This window comes from Aulonocara stuartgranti (genome assembly GCF_965226115.1).
Source record: "Aulonocara stuartgranti genome assembly, chromosome: 2".
In the NCBI taxonomy this organism is placed as follows: Eukaryota; Metazoa; Chordata; class Actinopteri; order Cichliformes; family Cichlidae; genus Aulonocara; species Aulonocara stuartgranti.
In genome coordinates, this window is record NC_138940.1 from 26,371,967 (window position 1) to 26,391,928 (window position 19,962).

The 19,962-nt window shown below is 41.8% G+C and overlaps 2 protein-coding genes across 3 annotated transcripts in view; one reads left to right on the top strand and one right to left on the bottom strand.

The window, feature by feature from the left end:
- The window catches only part of n4bp3 (NEDD4 binding protein 3), a 44,572-nt gene extending 34,985 nt beyond the window's left edge, over positions 1-9,587 (top strand). For both annotated transcript variants that reach the window (XM_082508526.1, XM_082508527.1), the window contains exons 2-10: positions 4,269-4,549; positions 4,681-4,852; positions 5,478-5,690; positions 5,928-6,049; positions 6,223-6,418; positions 6,493-6,585; positions 6,681-6,932; positions 7,094-7,352; positions 7,661-9,587. In XM_082508526.1, the coding sequence (XP_082364652.1) occupies positions 4,302-4,549; positions 4,681-4,852; positions 5,478-5,690; positions 5,928-6,049; positions 6,223-6,418; positions 6,493-6,585; positions 6,681-6,932; positions 7,094-7,352; positions 7,661-8,040 (1,935 nt within the window). In that variant the 5' untranslated portion in view covers positions 4,269-4,301 and the 3' untranslated portion in view covers positions 8,041-9,587. The remainder of the gene's footprint in view (positions 1-4,268; positions 4,550-4,680; positions 4,853-5,477; positions 5,691-5,927; positions 6,050-6,222; positions 6,419-6,492; positions 6,586-6,680; positions 6,933-7,093; positions 7,353-7,660) is intronic.
- A 1,044-nt stretch (positions 9,588-10,631) lies between these two features.
- Positions 10,632-17,062, bottom strand: rmnd5b (required for meiotic nuclear division 5 homolog B). The gene is made up of 10 exons (XM_082502875.1): positions 16,948-17,062; positions 14,696-14,873; positions 14,446-14,588; positions 14,223-14,360; positions 13,930-14,030; positions 13,643-13,809; positions 13,378-13,543; positions 13,137-13,239; positions 12,889-13,043; positions 10,632-12,581 (listed from the first exon to the last, which is right to left on the bottom strand). Exons 2-10 carry the CDS (start codon positions 14,832-14,834, stop codon positions 12,518-12,520), a joined length of 1,176 nt encoding a protein of 391 aa, XP_082359001.1. The 5' UTR covers positions 14,835-14,873; positions 16,948-17,062; the 3' UTR covers positions 10,632-12,517.
- Positions 17,063-19,962: the final 2,900 nt, after the last annotated feature.

Here is a 19,962-nt window from a genome sequence, read left to right on the forward strand (position 1 = left end):
CTTTTCTTTTTTTTCGGGAGTGCGCTGAGTGACCGGCGCACACACAAGTGTGAGTGAATGTCCGTGGGAGTGAGCCTTTAGTGCATCAAACACTGACGAGCCCGAGCTTGTGTTCTGCTAAGCATCTTTGGAATTTGGCTGCACCGCGACTCTCTCCTCTGTCGGAGACCCGTTGTAAGGGTTTGAAATGTTCCCTCTTCAAACTCGAGCATTTCATTGAAAAGCATACAGGAGGTCTGATTACAAGATCTCAGGAGGGATCGTCCTTGAAGTGCTCTTCTTCAAGGCGTGTTTTGTTTTCTTTGTGACTGCAGTAAAGTGGTAAGGGTATGGTTTTCTAGAGGACACGGAGAAAGGCACATGCAGGGTTTTTTTTTCGTTTAGCAAGATGTGTGAAGTATGTGTTTCCTGACAAATATTTTCTAATTTTGGAAATTGCAATTATGGTGTTGTTTGAAGACAGGACGTGATGGTCAGCTCTGTACAACAAAGTTGACAAGTGGTGCTAGCAAAACATAGCCCCTGTGCATCTCTTGCAAAGAAACACATCAGAAGAATGCGTGTGCATGTGAAAGTGTAAAGCATAAGAAGCATCTGTTATCTTCACAAGGCTTGAATTAAAAAAAAGGTTTAAAAAAAGCTGATCGCTGCTTTAAAGGAAGCATAAATCAAGAGCAGACTACTTTGAATCGGACTATAACTGTTCAAGGCTGGTTGAAGGTGCTGCTTTGATGTGCACGCACGCACGTGTGCGATTTAAGGGGGAGTGTTGCATTTCAGGGCCCTTTGGCTAGTTGGGGCTGGGCCGTAAATCTGGCCTTGTCTCCCAGTTTACTCGGGCCCATAAACTAGAAAGCAATTATGGAAAACAACTGGATGCAAGATTTCTTCCGTCCTTAAAGACTTGTGGTTGCCTGCTGAAAGGATTTTTATCCTCTTATCTACCCAAAAGGAATAGCATTGCCTCGCCCACCCCCTCACCCCGAGCTCGGCTTCCCATCAAGAATCGATTGGGCTCTCGTATATTTGGTAGATAGAAGACACGTGCCGAGTAAAGTAGTCGGGCTAAAAATACTGAGTCAGACCTTGACCAGTGCCCATTAGGTTTGGCACACTCATGATTTATTCATTTGGTGTCAAACACACACACTCATTTAGGCTCACACACATAGTTCATGTCACTCTCTGACCCAGGTCTCAGATGGACAGCAGCAGAGAAGCAGACTTGTTAACAAAGCGTCTGATATTCATTATCAGTGATTATCGGGTGTCTTTCCTCAGCCTGAGCTCAGCATGTTATATCGGCTTATTAGGAAGCGGATGTTTTAGTGGAAATTTTGTTTTGTTTTTTAACTTTTGGGGGGGGGGGGGGGGGGGTAGTATCTCATGAATATAAACATGAGTAGCTTGGTCTGCTCTGATCTGGGCCTGGCTGAGAGCCCCAAATGGAGTGGGCTGGAGCTGCCTTTGCACAGCTCTCTCTGCCCATTTTAACCATTTGCATAATTGCCATAACTGTCGAGGCCAGCGGTGCAAAACACTTGATAAATGTGGATTGTATTAGAAGCGAGAGGAAATGCCGGAGTGCCACTGTGGGTGTCTGTTCTCAAATGTGGTAGAAAGTAAGAATAAAATAAGGATGCGAGTATGTCACGTGCGTGAATCGACAGCTGGAAGGCCCAGTCATCAGCTGGGATGATCCTAGGTCTGATCTCCAATATATTCCTGCCTGGCACGCTGACTTTTTTTTCTAATTTCAAGATTCATTTAAATCGTTAAGCAACACAACATTATAAATGGAAATTGCACATGCAGTTTCTCTTTAATAAGTACAGGCTGTTTCTTCATGCTTGTGCCTGCTAAGTAATGCACATAGTAATGCACATAGTGTTGACTTTGATGGCATTTTGCTGTTGCATAACTGGAAATGTGCTGCTTATTAGCAGTCAGTTCCACTGACTAGTCTTTGCTCATTTTCCCATTATTGCTCTTACTAACGCAGGCTTCAGTAGGAGCAAGAAAACTCTAATTTTACAATGCTTTTAGGGACTCTTGTGAGATTTATGAGTCACCTGCTAAGCAGCATCCTGGGAGAGAAATAATCAAATACCCACACTTCTCTTAGAGAAGCTTACTCTGTCAGGTTCAGTCTCATGCTGGCATACTTTTACCTTAGAGTGTTTTTTGGCAGCTGCGTCTCAAATAGTGACAAATTGCACAAAGAAGGCAAATTTATCACCCCCCTCCACCCAGGCTGTCTGTTAATGTATAATGTAAATAGAACTAGTTGCTGACAAGTAAGTGTGGTCAGGACCGATGCTAAGTATTCGAGATTGGTAGTAAATGGGCTAAAACAAGTAAAAGGTCCCTATATGGCCTCTTTGAAGTCTAACTGTTCTTTAGGTGCCACATCAGTTGGCTGAACATGAAGGGAACCCCCTCCTCCCTCGGGTCCTGTTTATAGTCGGAAAGGCTGCGGCGTACTTGCATGTTTTATGGTCTCGAGAACGTTTTATGGCTGCTGGGGGTGTTTATGCACGGGAAGAGAGAGGGTCAAAAGGGTGAAATCAATAGTGATCCTTAATGAGGTTGCTGAAAAGAAGGAAAGGAGCGGATATGTCAGCAGTGAGAGAGAGGCTGTATGGTGAACACGCTGACAGAGTAATCAGGCCTCTTACTTGGGTATTCTGGTGATTTAACAGCTTGTTTCGTTTTGGCAACAGATAATGCAAATGAGTGTATTTCCAACAGTAAATCTAGTGTCATAAAACAACACACGGTGTGACAGGCTTTCATGAAAGGTAGGAAAATTTGCAAAGAAAATGAGCTGCCACAGGACTTGATTTTCCATAATGTGCATTGTCAACCAAAAAGCACCTCACTCTGCCTTTTTTAAGGAAATGAGTTGTAGTAACCTAGCTGGATCAGAGTTGCATAACAGGCTTACGATGGGACATATGCTGTCCGACCTCAGAGGAAAACAGCATTACCCTGACAGGGTACACGTTTCACATAATCCTGTGGTCTTTTCCCTGTGGGGAAACATAACTCAAGCCTCAGAGATAGAAAGATAACCGTGATAACACGTTTGGGGATTTGCCCGCTTTTGACATCATTTCGGTTTCATTGCTGTTGTCTAACGCGCATTGAGCTCAGCTTTTACGAGTTTGTTTTCTAGTGCGGTGCTGTGCTCGGCTGCAGTGGGAGGCTGCGTTGTTCTAGCTGTGCTGTTGGACAGCTGTCGGTACAGACAAACACAGCTGATGAAACGCGTGTCAGCTCAACCGCGTCCTCAGAGGATTAACATCCACTAACAGTAGTAAGAGGGGCAAGAGGTGGGGTTTATTTCAGCAAAGGAGAAAAGCCAGTGTCAGTCACTCCAACATTTTGGTCCACAGTGAAAATCTAAAAAAATACTGGATGTGAATCTTTCCAGTAAAATATGTCAGGACATTATAAATGGATTGGCACATTTATTACAACCCCAATTCCCCCCAATATTGGAACATGGGCAGTTAAAAGATGGAAAAACAAGTGGTACTAAAAAGAAAAAAGCTGGAGGAACACTTTTATAACTAATTAGGTTAACTGGCAGCAGTTCAGTAACATGACTGGGCATAAAAAAGAGTATTCACAAGTCTGCACAAAACTGGGTCTACAAATAGTTTATCAAATTCATTATAATGTTCCTCAACATGAAATTGCAAAGACCATGAATATGTCATTATCAACAGTACATGATATCATCGAAATTATATCCACAAGTATTTTAGGTTAGTATCTTGCCCAAGGATATTTGGCATGCAGACAAGGGGAAGCCAGGAATCAAACCACCAACCTTCCGACCTGCTCTGCCCCCTGAGCTACAGCCACCCCTGCGGTTTCCATTGTATTAATCCAGTGACTCATTCTCTGACCTCTACTTCCTATTTACTCCCAGTGTTTTGGTTTGCATGCATTTGCATCGCAATGCAAAAGATGCCTTGTAAATGCATGCCTTCTACAGTGCTGGTGGTAAACATCAGCCTATTGGCATGACAGTGGAAGCTCGACTTTGCAGCTCTGCAGAGCTGCTACCACAGTCACAGACTCCTTTTCTATAGTTTGACATGTATAAAATTTACCACTAGCAATATTTGTGATCAGTTTATCTACTAAAGAATGACAAAACTCTGACACTCTAGGTCAACAAAGCATTTGAGGCCACAGTGAAAACGCTATGGACAAACATCAAATTAACTAATTCTTTGTTTTTCTCTTTTTTACAGAGCACCTTCTCTCCCCACTGTGACCTGTAATCAATGGCAACCTCGGTCCAGACTCTTCCTTTGACTCGTGGCCCCAGCAAAAACTTCCGCGACCCCTGCCCAGCCCCGCCCCTGTCCCCGCGTTGCGGCATGGGAAGTGTAGGCAGTCTGGTGGAGAGGCCGGATGTTTCTCCGACTAAAGGCAACCGAGCAGTGCCCCAGGTGAGACCGAAACACAGCAACGGGCTCTTGAAGAAAGGCTTCACCCAGAGAGAGCTGCTCAACTACCTCAACATCAACAGGTGGGTTCTGATGAGGAAAAAGTTCCCTCGTAGGAATTCGAAACATCAGGTTTTTGAAGGTGAAAAAGTCTGCAAGGTGGTATAAAAATGATAGAACTTGACCTAAGCAGGCTTACTTTGCTTCCAAACAGAAAAGAGCCTAAAGCGAGCCCGAGCAACGACGGCAAGAAGGATATTATCCCGGGCCTCAGCGCTGTCAGTGCACGGGAGGAGGATAACGTTTATGCTAAGGTTTACCATAAGGATGGCACTGAGGTAGATCTTACAAAGAACTCACTGCCAAGCGCGGGCAAGTACGAAAAGGTGAATATGTTTCTTTAAAGTACTGCGAATAGATCCGTTCAGAAGTTTTATTTCTTGATGTATCAAAGAAACTCAAAGGAGGATATTCTCATTTTCAGCAAGTTTATTACATGGCTGCAAAATACAACTAAAACTTTAAATGTAAGAGTAAAAATGTTAACTTCATGACCAAGGAGACTCAGTAAATATAAGAAAAAACTCAATATTTTGAGTAATTTGAGTAAAACTACCTATAGCATTCTCTACAACGGTCAATACAACAGTCAATATGAGGCGTTCTGCACAGATCTGCACAAATGCAGATGAATGACTTCCCATTGTTTCCTTTTTAGAAATGATTTACAGTCAGTGAAATACTTCTAGGGCTGTGGTAAATTGATCCATATCACATTTATACATCACTGGCAGCATGCTGAAATACCCCCATGGCGTTGTCACCTAGCTGTAAACATCTTCCACCTCACTGGCACAGATTGACAACCTGCTCTGAATTTATTGCACCAATCAAATATCACCTTTATTTCCCTGCTTGAATTAATCAACGCTATTGATTTAAAAGAGACATCGTGATTCATGTTTCGTAGCCTTGCCACCTCTCGCTACTATCTTGCTTCCTCTCCTTTAGGCACGTTTGAGGTCTTCGGCCTTTAAGCCTGTGACCCCCAAGAATTTTAGCTCAATGCAAAACCTCTACCCGTCTTCCAAATCAGAGGACGTGGATCATGGCCTCTCTAACGGCTTGCACAGAGCGTACGCCCATGTTCCCAAAGCCGTCTCCACCTCGTCTTCTTCTTCCTCACCGTCACGTCACGGAGGACCGACGTCAGCCGGCAACAAGGTGAGCTAACGCTACAACCTTCATCCATCCTGTTATTATTATCTCGTTTACCTTTGTTAATCTTGGCGGAAAGCTGCGAGTTGCGAGCCGGGGGAGCGAGATCATAGGTGCACAACAATTAACTATGCGCGACTTATTATAAAATTCATTTCCATCCATTATTTATGGCTAAAATTAAACTTTTTTCAGCTCATTAATGCTACACTGATGAACAGCTGTATAATTATGACTGTGTAGGCCCTCTCCTCGGTGTGTGGGATGGGCCAGGAAGATGACAACTTGTCAGACTCGGGCCATAACTCCATGAGCAGCCTGCCGCCGTACCGACCTCCCTTCCGCCCACACCTGTCTCACATCAGGTCTGCTGCAGTATTAGTCTTAACTATACTTTGAGCTGAAAAGCAGTGTTGCTATATTTGATTTTTTTTTATGGTTAATGACTGTGTGGGTTGTGATAATAGAAGAGATTTTAATGGCCTTTGTGGATTCTTTTCTTCTTCTTTTTTTTTTTTATTTTATTTTTTTAAAATAGTGCATCTATGGGCCACATCAATACCATCGGCTCCCTGGACCGCACCTCTCTGGGAATGAAGGCTGTGGGGTCAGGGGGCGTGCCTATTGGGGAGATGGCATGTCGAAGCATGGCTACTCTGAGCCGTATTGCTCCATATAGCGCGGAGGCTCCACTTCCTTATGAATGGACGCTCTCCCTGTCTGTGGAGGAGGTGGTGAGTGCTGGGGGGGATGAGTGGTGGGTGTGATTTAAAGATTCCTAAATGCTTCATGCTGTTGTCTTTTCCAGGTGCGGGATCTGGAGGAGCGCCTGGTGGAGAAAGAGCATGAACTCAAGCAAATGAAGAGAAACCTGGATGAGAGCGAGGGCGCCATCGCACAGGTGACTCTAATCATCTTCTTCTTCAGAATCAGTCTACGCACCCGTCTTCATCACCCTTTAACATCTGACCTTTTCATCTCCTCCACCGCATTCAGGTGTTTGAAGGGAAGCAGCGTCTGTGGGAGAAGGAGGTGGAGGAGCTGAAGCGCCTGTATGCTGCTAAACTGCGTCAGGTTTCCCAGCATGCCCAGCGTTCCCAGCGCAGCCTGCAGTTGCAGCTGTTTAAGGTCCAGCAGGAGAAGAACCGGCTGCAAGAGGAGCTCGACGGTATGAGAAAGGAAATGTGCCGGGAGGCTGGAGCAGTGCCCAGGCAAACCAGTCCGACTCTGGAGGAGACACAATGGGAGGTGAGGCCGTGGAAGGCCAGGGCAGTCACAGCTCATGGCAGGGAGAAGCACATAAAAGTAACTACAGGGAAGAGACAAGATATCTGGATTCCTTGTTTGTCCTTTTTGAATCGTGGCGACCCCTAGCCTCCTTCATTTCCCTTTGACTCTCTCCCTCTCAGGTTTGCCAGAAGTCGGGGGAGATCTCCTTGTTGAAGCAGCAGCTGAGGGACTCCCAGGCAGAGGTAACTCAGAAGCTGAGTGAGATCTTCCAGGTGAAGACAGAGCTCAGGGAGACGCGAACAGAGCTGCGCAACAGGGAACGCCAGATAGATGCTTTAAAGCTTGTCCTGCAGGGGACACAGCGTCACAGACGACCTTCTCAGGCCGCACACGAAGACGAAAAAGAAGCTGAAGAGAATCCATCTGCTCGGGCGATAGGTAGAGTTACATCTCTCATGTCTTCATATATTTGGGTTAGTTGCACTTTTGGGCACAGCAGCTGTTTCACACCACAGTGTTTGTAGGCCACAGATGTGTTTTTAAAATTAAACTAAGCGAGTCGTCTCCGACAGATGATTGGCTTATTTTCAGTTCTGACATTTCAATGTGTCAACCCAAAAATCAGGTCGTTTGAGTAACTGGGGCAGGAATTTAAAATCAGACAGTGTTTTTCATCATAGCCCCCCCCCCCCCCTCCCATCCCCTGACGGCTCTAGCTGAAGCCATGTGAACCACTTTCTCTGCAGGAGGGTGCGGGGGCCCCACAGAGGAGCGTCTGCGCGCAGAACTGCTGCTGGAGCGACGCCAGAGCGAGGCCCAGGCCATGGCTTTCGAGGAAGAGAGGCACACGTGGCAGATGGAAAAGGACAAGGTCATCCGCTACCAGAAGGAGCTGCAGGCCAGCTACTTAGACATGTACCACCGCAACGAAGCGCTCGAAAGGGAAGCGCAGCAGCTGAGGGCAAGCAGAGAGCAACAAGGTGGAGGAGCAGGCGGAGGAAGCAGAGATGGCACTTTGGAAAAAGAAGCGCCAGAGCTTAGGAAAGAGAGAGCAGGTGACAAACAAGAGGACACACCTTCCCCTGGTCTGCCGTGGATAGAGCGGATCGAATCATCGGAAATTTGACTGTGACCTACTTGTTTGCAATGGAAAGTGTGTCTATGGAAGACCATATCTGCCAGGACAAGGGAAAAAAAATCTAATGAATTGATGTTGCTGTAAAGAATTGTGAGATAACAAGCAAATATTTACTGATGATAATAATAATAATAATAATAAAAACTAAAAGACTTGTGTCAAAATAAAGGATAAATGATTAAAAATTTTGATTTAACAAGTCAAAACTGTAAAATTATTAGTCAGATTTTATACTTTGTGTGTAATCCAATTCTTGACTTGAACCGTAAGTCCAAAAACATGTGATACCAAACATTCAGTCCAAAAACAAGCATCATACGCTATCATACGCTACTCCAAGTGATGACCATAAAAAAGACAAAAATAGGTCAAACTTTAATGTGCTTCATTTTTTTAAATTATCACATCAAACTTTATATCTATTATCCCAAATTAAGTAAGTGAACCTGGACTTACTGAAGAGTATTTATTTTTAGCATAATTAGCTTTTCTTTGATTTTTTCTTCTTTTCATGGTACAGAAGGACTTCCACAGACTGCTCACCCTTCTTCCATCTCTTCCACTCCACCCTTGTTTAATTAAAACCCTTTTCCTGCTAAAGCTGGACCCCCAACCTCACACAGAGCCAAGTGATATTGAGGTTCCTCTATCCTTGTTGCGTTAACGCTGTAAAAAGAAAAAATACAGCCAAGCACCTAAACGGTCCAACTTAAGACTTCTTGTTATTGATAAACCTGTAAATGAGAAAATTGACATGATGATTGTGACTGCTTTGTGTTGATTTGGGTTGAGCCTGACCGATTATACCAGGGGTCTCCAATCCAAGTCCACGAGGGCCCTGCAGGTTTTAGATGTGTCCTCGATCCATCACAGCTGATTACATGGATAAATTACCTCCTCAACATGTACCGAAGTTCTCCAGAGGTGTGGTAATGAACTAATCATGTGATTCAGGTGTGTTGACCCAGGGTGAGATCTAAAACCTGCAGGGACACTGGGCCTTGTGGACTGGGATTGGGGACCCTTGGATTATACAGTAGTTAACATCTCACAGCCTCTTCAGTGTTTGCAGACTATCTATAAATTCAGGGTTCACCTGGACCTTTGGAGCAAACAGCTTCTTCGGGTTAATTATGAAGAATGGTGCCAAGGCAGAGAAAACGGTGCATAGTAAACTGGAAATACTCACCTTACTTTCTTCAGTTTCCAGACAGATGAGGTTTATATATAAATATGTATTTTGTACATAACTGTAATTTTTATTTGCCATGGTACTTCAAGAGCACTGTCGTCTTAAATATGCATACTTTAACAAAATCAATCGGTAGATGCATTTATGATTGCCATGCTTATATGGTGCGATTTGTTGCACAAACCCAGCACATAACATCAAATGCATGCCCGTAGTGAAAATATGTCCTCTGGTATTGTTATTATTGATATTATAAACATTCAAAAACCAGCTCTCATTTGACCTTTTCCGCATACTGTGATTCACATCTATTTACTGGAAATAAAACTGTACAGTATAAAGATTTGTTTTCTGTTTGTGAATTATTCCTGAAGAAGAGCAAAATCAGCTCAGATCCCTTTTTGTAAATCTGGGCTGCAAAAAAGTGTTACAATAACCCTTTTCTATACAGCGTAGCCCAAACTGAACGGCTAGAAATCACTTGAGAAAACGTTAGAAGGGTGACTGATGGTATTTGCTCAAGGACTTGACCTGCCTGCTTTGAAGGGGCTTAAAATCCACAGAGAGTATACCAATAAAGCCCACTAATAGGAGCTTTATGACAGAGTTGTGCAGGCTTTTGGGACTAATATGGCTTTTAGGGGTTTATCCTTGGATCCTTATCTCACCCTCTCCCTGAGGCCCTCCCTGTTCTACCTCAGCCAGCCCTCACATACCATCGCCTGCAGTACAGACAGGAAAGAGGTGGAAGGTCAGCTCAGATGGAAACATAGGAGGATCCCTGATTGGTGGTGGTGGGGGGGGCCTCTGTAGAAACCAACAAATGCACAAGCCTGAACTGAATGCCAAGAAAATGTTGGCAGGAATGAAGGTTTAACACCTGACTGTTTTCCAGGTGAAAAAAAAATGTGCAATGGAAACACAAAAGTGAGAAAAAGGCAGAGCACATGTAAGTCCATAATGCAGGGTGATAATCTGAATAGATACGAGCTGCAGCTGACTCACAGGCCCTTACCTTGGCATTTAAAACATTATATAAACTAAGGCTTAATATAACCGTGCAGCTCCAGAGAGGCTGATTGATTTACTGAAGTGGGATGAGGAAAGATTCTTACCTCTCACATGCTGTCAGTCTGTGGGAGTACTGCAGCGCTGCAAGGCAGCACCACAGTTTATCTAATAAATTAATGTGCTGGTTAAATATTAGTGAATTATTTCAGAAGATAACATTTCTAGCTGTGAAACTGGAATACAAATCTGTTTTCTCAAACACATAAACGCTATTTAGATTGACACTAGTGCCACCAAGTGGTAGCTACACAAATCCCTCCCCGTGTGGTAGGAGCAGTCCATCACCAAGTCCCAGTACAAGCCTCCATAAACCAACTGGAGTATAAATTTTTATTTTAATTTCAGATGCAAGTATATGAAACATGTTAGAGGATAAATATTTACAATAAAAGTCGCATAACACAAAAGCAGGAAACACACACATTCAGCTAAAAAAAATTTAAAAAAAAAAGTTAATACATGTAGTACGAAGCGCTAGGGGTCTATCTGCAGGGACAGTCAAAGAAGCAGAGAATGATTGTCAACCAAAGAGGAGGAAAGCGGAGAGGAAACTCCACACAAAGCCGAACTGATTCAAAATCAAACCTAAAGCTGAGTAATGCTGGTGCAGTGCTTGCTGAGAGAAAAAAAAAAAGCCTCGGTAATGTGCGAGGTGACATCACTAGAAACTTGCACTATTAACATCTAAACATGGTAAACACTGCCTTGGATGTTGTGAGACTGCAGAAATTGACTGTATATCCACACACACACGCACGCACGCACACACACACGTTCCACAACCTTCAAAGCAATCTGCATCTATAGATGTATAATCTTTGTTCAAGACTCCTTTTATAAATGTACAACTTTAATACTAAATGCAAAGTGTGGTATGAACTGTTACAATGAGCCCTGAGGAAATGTAGGGGTTTTTTAAATGTCACTTATTCGGACTATCTCAAATAAAAGCCAACCCTACGCAGCAGAGGCGTTTTCTATATATTAAACAACAGCCACAGTGACCAGAGGGCTTCTGTATCCACAAAAAGTAAAGCTTAACCACAAGCCTACAGTCACTGCAAGCCAGACCATGCGGTTACCATCACACCAATTTACATCTCCAAATCACATGGCGTGCAAGCTCAGGACATACGACAAGGGGGCACAGTAAAGCGATGGCGCAGCCGTGATGTGAACTGTGGAGCCGTCAGATCTCAAAGTTACGCAGTAGTAGTGTTAAATGTGCCTGTTGCTCTTCTGTTTACTATTTTACACAAGCCACTGCAGTGATTGTGATTAAAAAAACAAAACAAAAGAAAACAGGAACAAAACACATTTCACAGTAGTATATATAGATATATATATATTTTTTTTTTTTGTTTGCTTTTTCAGTATTTGTTAAATACATACATAGAACAAGACAAATGGCTTCTATAATGAGGAAAGTTTTGCTGGTGTGGTCATACACAAAAGAAAAGCTGTTCCCACCGTCGATGGATAATCTGATCTGAACAGATGCATCAGCTGACAGTGAGTTTTAAGCTACGTAAGGACTTTATTACACTATGGAGGACTAATGGATCACAATCAGAGTTCGGCTCGAGAGAGACCTTCAGTTTCCCCTCACCAGCAAATAATACACCTTCAATAGTTTGTAACTCAGCGTGTTGCTTTCATGTATAACGGAAGTTTATTACCAACCTGAAATCAGAAACTGCTTATCTACACCATGTACCCACACTCTACACCCATTCATTATCATTCTGCTTTTGTCCAACAAAATAAAAAGAAAAAAAAAAGCAGTCATCAAACTCAAATTAAGTTGATAAAGCCAAGAAAGCAAACACTAGCAAGTATTACATACTTGAAAAAGATAAGCATATAACTCTGCAGGTATTTGCAAATGACTTCCAATAGATGATCCTTTCTCATAGGTGCTGCTTCGTGAGGATGTTCCCATTACCGACTGACTCCTCACTCTACTACAGGTTTGTCAATGGACCATCCCTTTCTGGACTCCTTATATTATGCAAAGTTAGAGGGTCCGAGGTGGGTGACGGGATGCCCAAGGCAGTCCAGAGGAGCACTGGGGAAAAAAACCTTAATGCTTACCATAACAGGCCAGAAGGCCAGGGACAGAGGAAAAGGGTCAGAGCAAAAGGTCCTGAAGACGCAAACAGCTCCAGGCAACTTCATCCTTGATGAGGAGAGAGTAGCGTATCAAAAGTAGATCTGCTTGGCGTGTGACGGATTCTGCTCCATGGGGCAGTACGGGCATTTCAACCTGAGGAGGACAAGAGTCAAGGTGTTACCATCTTTGAATTCTTTTATCCTACATTTGTACCTTTCAGTGAACCACTTGCATTTTATTTTCTAACTGCAATTACAATTTTGTTCAGGAATAAATCTTTTGGGAAAGCAGTGACTGAAATTACAGTCAACATCAGACTCAGCATGTAACTTATAAGTCTTCATTTCTTTGCATCTGGGTGACTAGTAAAACTGAACATTTTGATCCTGGAAAATAGTAAAAGTGCTTTCAAACCAACACCAACTTCCAAAATAGATAAATTCCTTTTTTGCTGACTTACTTCCCAGCATTGGTTAGTTTGTTGAGAGCATCTCTGGAGATGACGTGTCCACAGATGAGCTTCATGGGAGGATTGCTCTCTGACGTTTGCTGTCGAAGAATTGGGCAGGCAAACACAGAGTGGTACCAGCACTTCTTCCCGAGGTCAATTTCAATCTGTCAGGTACAGACAGGACACGAGTGAGCTAACGGCTCAGAAATTATTCTGAGGAGGGATAACTGCATTTTAAAAACTCTAAAAGGACTTACAGGCAGCTCGTCTTTGTGTGTCCACACTCCACTGCACTGTCTCTGCTCTATCACCTGTTTGATGTTCATCAGCACAGGCAAGGCCATACATCCAGATGCAAAACTGCAGAGAAACAGATATGGCATTGTTGATAAGACAGCATAAAGATGACAAATGTCTAATAATTACTAAAAACTGTTCCACTTCCAGTGTTAAACTTGATGACAGGTGATCTAGTTCACTGTTCATGTTTTTCCTAACCTAACACTTAGTGGCGATTCTACAGAGAGGCCCAGCAAAGCGCAGGCGTCCCGGGTGAAGATGTTGCAGATCTCAGCCCACTGATTTGTCTCCAGCAAGCTGCGGTACGGTGAGTTTTCAATGCCATGACGCAGGTACACCAAGCTGCCCATCAGAATCTGGATGTCTGCAAAAATGAATAAATAAAAGTGGTGAAAATACACACACACAAAAAGAAAAAGAAAATATCTAAATTCTTGTTACATGGAGATACTATAATGCTTACCTCTCTGGTGCTGTGAAGCAAAGGGCTGGAAGTGCCTGGCATACTGCAAGGCCTCCATTTGGTTGCTGATTCCTCCACTGAGCAAGCTGATGAAGTACAAGCGGTGCAACTTGAACTCTAAACTGCTGTTCAGGTCCAGAAGACGCTGCCGATTCGTCACAGCCCACCTGCAAAGACACGGAAGAAACACTCAGCTACTGAACGTAAACACTCCTCAACTAAAGATTTATCAGTTGTGTTAGAAGGAAGCAGATAATTAAAACAATAGATACAGAAAGACCACATACTCTAGTGCTGGCCTAAGGTCCTGCATCCTCAGAGCTTCAAGGATCCTGTTTAGCTCCAGGAAAGGCTGCTTCATGCTCATGTCTATAACTACACCAGACTCCTAGAAAATAAAACTACTTTTAAGAATTTCTAAGACTTATCTTCACAAAAACAGCATTAACACAACATTTCAGCCAAAACTATTTCTTCACTCATCAGCATTTCATAAAGAATCACATCAAAGCTATTCAGGCAAATATTTTGCAATAAATAGATAAATAAAAAATAAAGGTTGGAGGTTTCAGCTCTTTACCTGACAAAGGTCTTCTGCTACACTAAGCATCCCTTGTCTGTAAAGGTGTTCCACAATGGATTCACTCAGGTATTTCTGTCTCTCTGGGGAGTCCCACACGGTCTCTGCCACAACAGCACTGATCTCTGCATCGAAATTCTACAGAAAAGCATGCCAGAGGTGACGTACATGTTCTAAAACATTTTCAAGGAAAGTTGAAGAGAAACCTGTAGCCGTTCCTCACCCTGTCGATGGCTTTGCCAACTTTAGACACACTGCCGTGGATGTCCTTGTGTCGAGAGGCTAGCATCTGCACTGTTTCTTTGATATTTTTACAACACTGCGCCATAGTCTGTGATAGGACCGATAAATCTGCATCTTGTACTCCTGTTGGAGAAAAAAGGTAAAGGTTTAATGTGCCAAACCAGAGAAGATGGAGCACAGAGAGACCACGAACCTTCCATACAATTTCAATCATTGATACATGATCTTACCAAAAGCAACTAGCTGTCCTCGTATCTCACAGACGCTGCGCAGGAGTTCATCTAGCCTCTCCTCAGACTGGTGGCCGTACATTACAAAGCGATGGAGCACCTTCTCCAGCTCCCGCTCCACACATGCACACTGTTCCATGGTTCAGGCTGGAACCCACACACACAATAACAATAACACCTAGAAAAACAGAAATATGTTATTAACTAAATGTTTTGATATTTATTTTAAAGGCTTTTGAAACTGTAGTGATGATACAGTAGCATGCAGTATTGAGCCACCAATCATTTGTTTACATTTTACACGAAATATTTGATATGCCTACTTATAATAAAACAGCCTGAACTCTCTTAAGCAGCTTTCTTGTAATTTATTCTGTGTGGTCTCCAGGAATAGTTCTCCAGGCTTCTTGAAGGAATATTTAAAGTTCTTCTTTGGATGTTGGTATTCTCTATCTAGGTGTGCTTTTACTGTACTGGCAGTGTGTTTGGGATCATTGTCATGGTGAAAAATTAAGTTCTTCCAATCGCATGTTATTTCACGGTGGTTCAAATTCCAGCAATTTTGACATGATCTCCAACACCACTGGGTGAAATGCAAACCCAGATAGCCTCCACCATGTTTTACAGACAGTTGAAATTCTCACCCTACCTACTCTGTAAATACCAACCATGATTTGAACCAAAAAAAAATATCTAACTTTGATTCAACAACTTATGTGTTTCTGCAACAAGCTCCTACTAACAAAGTGCTTAAAGATGCAATCCTAAATTGGTTCATTGCCAAATTTTCACTCGTGTGGAGATACAACACTGAAAAAACCTTGTTGATACTGATTCTGTTGGTGCCTTTTTACACTCGAGTCATTCGTAGGTCACTGTTAGCTAACAACAACAACAACAAAAAGAAATGTAAAAATGAGTGTAAAAGATGCCCTTTAGAAAACTTGGAGAACTAGACTAATTGAAAAAAAAATGACATGATTCTAATGGAATGAGGGGTAGCTCTTGCACAGCACTGCATATCATCTGGAAGTTGCATCTTCAATGAGAGAAATGTTTTGTCACTCATCCACGTCTCTTCTTCAGTCTCTTAAGACTGACTACAGGGTTCCCCAGCCTTATAACAAAGCATTTGCATACTTACAAAACTGGCACAATTACCTGAGGTCAGTTTCATGTTCTTTAATGTGCAAATTGCCATGACCATCGATAAATAGTACCATTTACAGAAAATTGGAGAATGGCTGCATACTGGGAATCCCCAAGTTAAATTAATTTTAAGTTATTTAAAAGTTCTAAAGAATCTTTGGGATTCTCAGTGAACACAAATGTGCATTTCTATAAAGCACGTTTTAACAAATAACATTTGTAATTAAATAAGCCGAACAAAGATTATTTTTTTTTAATCTGACATTTTAAGAGGTAAACACAAGATTTAGGATAAAACACTACAGGTTTTTAATGACAGAGATATTAACAACTTTTATTTCACACTGACAATACCATGACTATCTCACAGCTGCCTCTAAAACAAGTATGCCCGATCAGTAATAATGTCTTAAAATACCTCCAACAGCTGTTCGGTCCTACCCCGATTCAAAGTTTGGCCTACGTGATAACATTAGCAAGGCCTAACAACATCACAAACAAGCACACAATGTATGCTGCGGCCTGCTATTTACGTCTCATCTGTAACTGTAATTTAACAACCAAGTGATGATATTAAACATTACATGTCTGCATGCTGAAATTAAGAATTTTTAAATAGAAAAGCTTTACTTAATGGTAACGCTTTGCCGTAGCTCACCGCTAGTAAGCCGACAACAGAACATGTCCACCTACCGTAAAGGAGCTAGCTAATATTAAGGCTCAAACGGACTTCTCTTTTAACGTTTTAATGACAAGTTTCCTACGTTGTTATTTTTTACTCAAAATTACTCTTTTTAAGTACCATAAATTATTACGTAATTAATTATTATGTTAACTAAGAAAAAAAAAAACACAAGCCGCTGCACAGCTAACATAAACAAACGGAATCGCAGTCGCTAGCTGGCTACAAAAGCTCGTCATTGCTAGCAGCTAGTTAACTAGTAGATGTTAGCGATCTGCTAACTGACAAGGCCCAAATAATTTCAGGAGAGAATGTCAACCCGCTTGTCTGCACTATTTTGCCTTATCCTAACAGTCAACACACACGTCGCGGTTCAACTGAATTTTGACAGATATTTTTTAAATAAAAAAAATGCACTCACCTGCCGTGCTAATTACTTAGCAAACATTAGCGTTAGCCACTTCTGTGTTATGACAACACTTCGGCAGCACCGTAATGCGGATCTTCCTGCGTCGCATCCTACGCTAACGTATCGTTTCAAAATAAAAGTCAGTGTCTCTGCGACAGACTAATTCAAGCACGACTTCAAGGGTACAAGACTTTAATACTTGTATGCTGTTCATAGGTTAAGTGGTTAGCACGGCATACTATATTATTATTTAGATCTATATTAACAAATCTAAATAGTTAACCCAATTTTAGTTTCTGAGTTTATTTGTAGAAAATTTATCATATCACCTTTTAAATATTATGTCTCAACCTTTAGTGTCATTTAGTTCTGGCGAAGCTTTAATAAATCAGTTATAATTAAAACAAATAATAATGAGAGAGAGGGCTGGAAGTGTGGCTACTGTTGCCCCTGCCTGTGCAAAGTTAATCACATCCTAAAAGAGCAACTAGGTCAGTTCAAAAAAGATAGATTTGAAATGTGATATATATGTTTATATTCTTTCTGTTTGTCATAAATACTGGCACTTAAATAGCCCATCATGAGACTAGAGCCTTGTTTAACATCATATCCCTCAGTTAGAACACCAGCAGCAAAAGTATCCTACCTGTAATGATTTTTTTAAGTAATTCGTGTTTATCTTCACACACAAGGGAGTGCTGTGAGCAGACAGCATTTGGCATTTGCTCTGCATGTGAACACTGAACATCAACCTCCGTACCAAGCTCTGTGCAAGGTTCTAGTTTTTTTTTATGCATGTACAGTTGAGGTCAGAAGTTTACATGCACTCAATTTGGGCATGAATATCATGGTAATTTTGGGCTTTTAATGATTTCTTTGAGTTATTCTTTTTTAGGGGTGGAATATTGTACAGAAAGCATCTTTAAATACTTAAAAAAAAAACCACAAGATTTGGGTGCTTAAATTTTATATTTATTTTGAATTTTCGTGTAATGAGAGGGTACCCACCAAGAAAAAGGCCCTTCCTCCAAAAATGACACCTTCAAGCTTGACTGACGTTTGCTCTCATGGACAAGTCAAATCCTTCTGAAGGAAAGTTTTATGGTCAGGCGAGAAAGATAATGAGCTACTGGGCCACAGTGAGAAGGGGTATGTTTGGATGAGTTAAGGTGAGGCTTTCAATCTAAGAACACTGTACCAGCTGTCAAGCATGGTAGTGTTAGCATCATGCTCTGGGGCTATTTTGCTGCCACGGGCTGGTATATTACACAAAATGGTTAGATTAATGAAGGAGGAGGACTGCCTCTAAATTCTTTAACTCCACCTTAAATCAACAGCTGGATGGTTGAAACCTGAAAACAACTGGGTGTTGTAACAGGACAGTGATAACAAACACACATCAAATGGATAAACAGGCTGATTAGAGCTTCTGGAATGGCCTTCCCAAAGCCCTGATTGCAACCCTATTGACAGGTTGTGGAATAAGCTTGAAAGCAGAGTCTTTGCCAGTTAACTAACCGATTTAGATGAAGTATACCAAACATGCTGAGAAGAGTGGTCAAATATCCAGGCACAATTATGCCAAAAGCTTGTTGATAGCTACCAAAAGCATCTAATGGAGGTGCAACTTGATACTGGACAATTAACCAAATATTAGTGAATTGAGCATGTATGCTTTGACCCCATGCAAATGAGAGGAAATCCAAAATATATTCAAACTGGTGCACTAAATTCATGTTTTTTAAGCCATTAAAGATGCAATTTGTACAATCATTCCAACCTGGAAAAAGAACAGTTCAAAGAAATCTTTAAAAAACCCAAATTCCCACGACATCCATGCCCGTGATGAATGCCTGTAAACATCTGAGCACAACTGGAGCTTATTGTTCATGCCCAACTTATGAGGGCAAGGGTGGGTGAGGTCTTTGGACTTGAGCAGTGTGGCGTGACTAATCTATCAGTGATGTAGACCAAAGCTCCCCATTGCCGAGGTGCTCATCATTCTTTCCCTCTGAGTCCTCCTCCAGTCTGCTGCACTGCCATAACCGCAGAGGTTCAAATTTATCAGCCCTCCTTTACCCTTTATCTCACACCCAGTGCACCCTTACGCATTGATGCAAGTATGCATGCATTTCTGTCCAGCGGTTTATACTTTATGGGTCTGAACAGCCATATTTTACACATTTCCCTAGTGATATTCCCAGTTTTGTTTTGTTTGTTTTTTACAGCAACCCATTGCACATAAAATCACATGATATCTTCGCAATGACTGTTGGAAAAAAAGCATATATCTGTATTTATATTTTGTGATTAGAGCCACAGTAAACAGCTCCACAGAGGTCAGTGACTCCAAATTCCACAGTCAACCATAAAATTTAATTTAGCAATGTGTGTCGCTTAATACAATAGAATAGGCTTAGTGGAAATTACAATACCATACACAAAACCTGTCATTAACGTTCCACTGTACAAACATAATCACAGTCCTGTGTGCTCAAACATTTTCCACTTCCTACGGATGACTTAATGACTGAGATTGAATGATAATCTTATGAGGTATTAGGTATGGGACAGAGGGCTTATCCACACTCACTACCAACCAACATGTTTAGGCAACCTGAGACTCATTGGGCAATACAGTTGTAGCAACAGTAATAAGAACAGTAAAATGACATGACCCCTTTTTGTTTGGTAGGTTTGGCTTAACACTTTACATGCATTTAATTGATGGGCACTCATGAATGTTTAATTAAAGCTAAGGATGTTCATAGGCTACAAAGACCATGGCTCTTAATATTTAACAATATTATTAGGGGAAAACAGCAGGATGTAGAAAGTTTAAGACCTTTAATTGTTGCATGCCGCAAAAATGCAATTCAGCAGAGGTCTGCATGTGAGTTATTACCAAAACTGGATAATCTGTGCTAAACTTTGACCTTTTCCCCAGATACACACAGATAAGCAAAGGTGCAAGTTAAGTTGCATGTATTTAACACCTGGACAATGTGTGTGCTGTACTTCAAATTC

What these genes read in the sequence shown, in the direction of transcription:
- rmnd5b (XM_082502875.1), bottom strand. Translation starts at nt 14,834, where the DNA reads ATGGAACAGTGTGCATGTGTGGAGCGGGAGCTGGAGAAGGTGCTCCAT. An exon ending in GAATCGCCACTAAGTGTTAG is followed by an intron (nt 13,240 to 13,377) that starts GTTAGGAAAAAC and finishes GTTTCTCTGCAG; the next exon opens with TTTTGCATCTGGATGTATGG. An exon ending in AAACTAACCAATGCTGGGAA is followed by an intron (nt 12,582 to 12,888) that starts GTAAGTCAGCAA and finishes TGTCCTCCTCAG; the next exon opens with GTTGAAATGCCCGTACTGCC.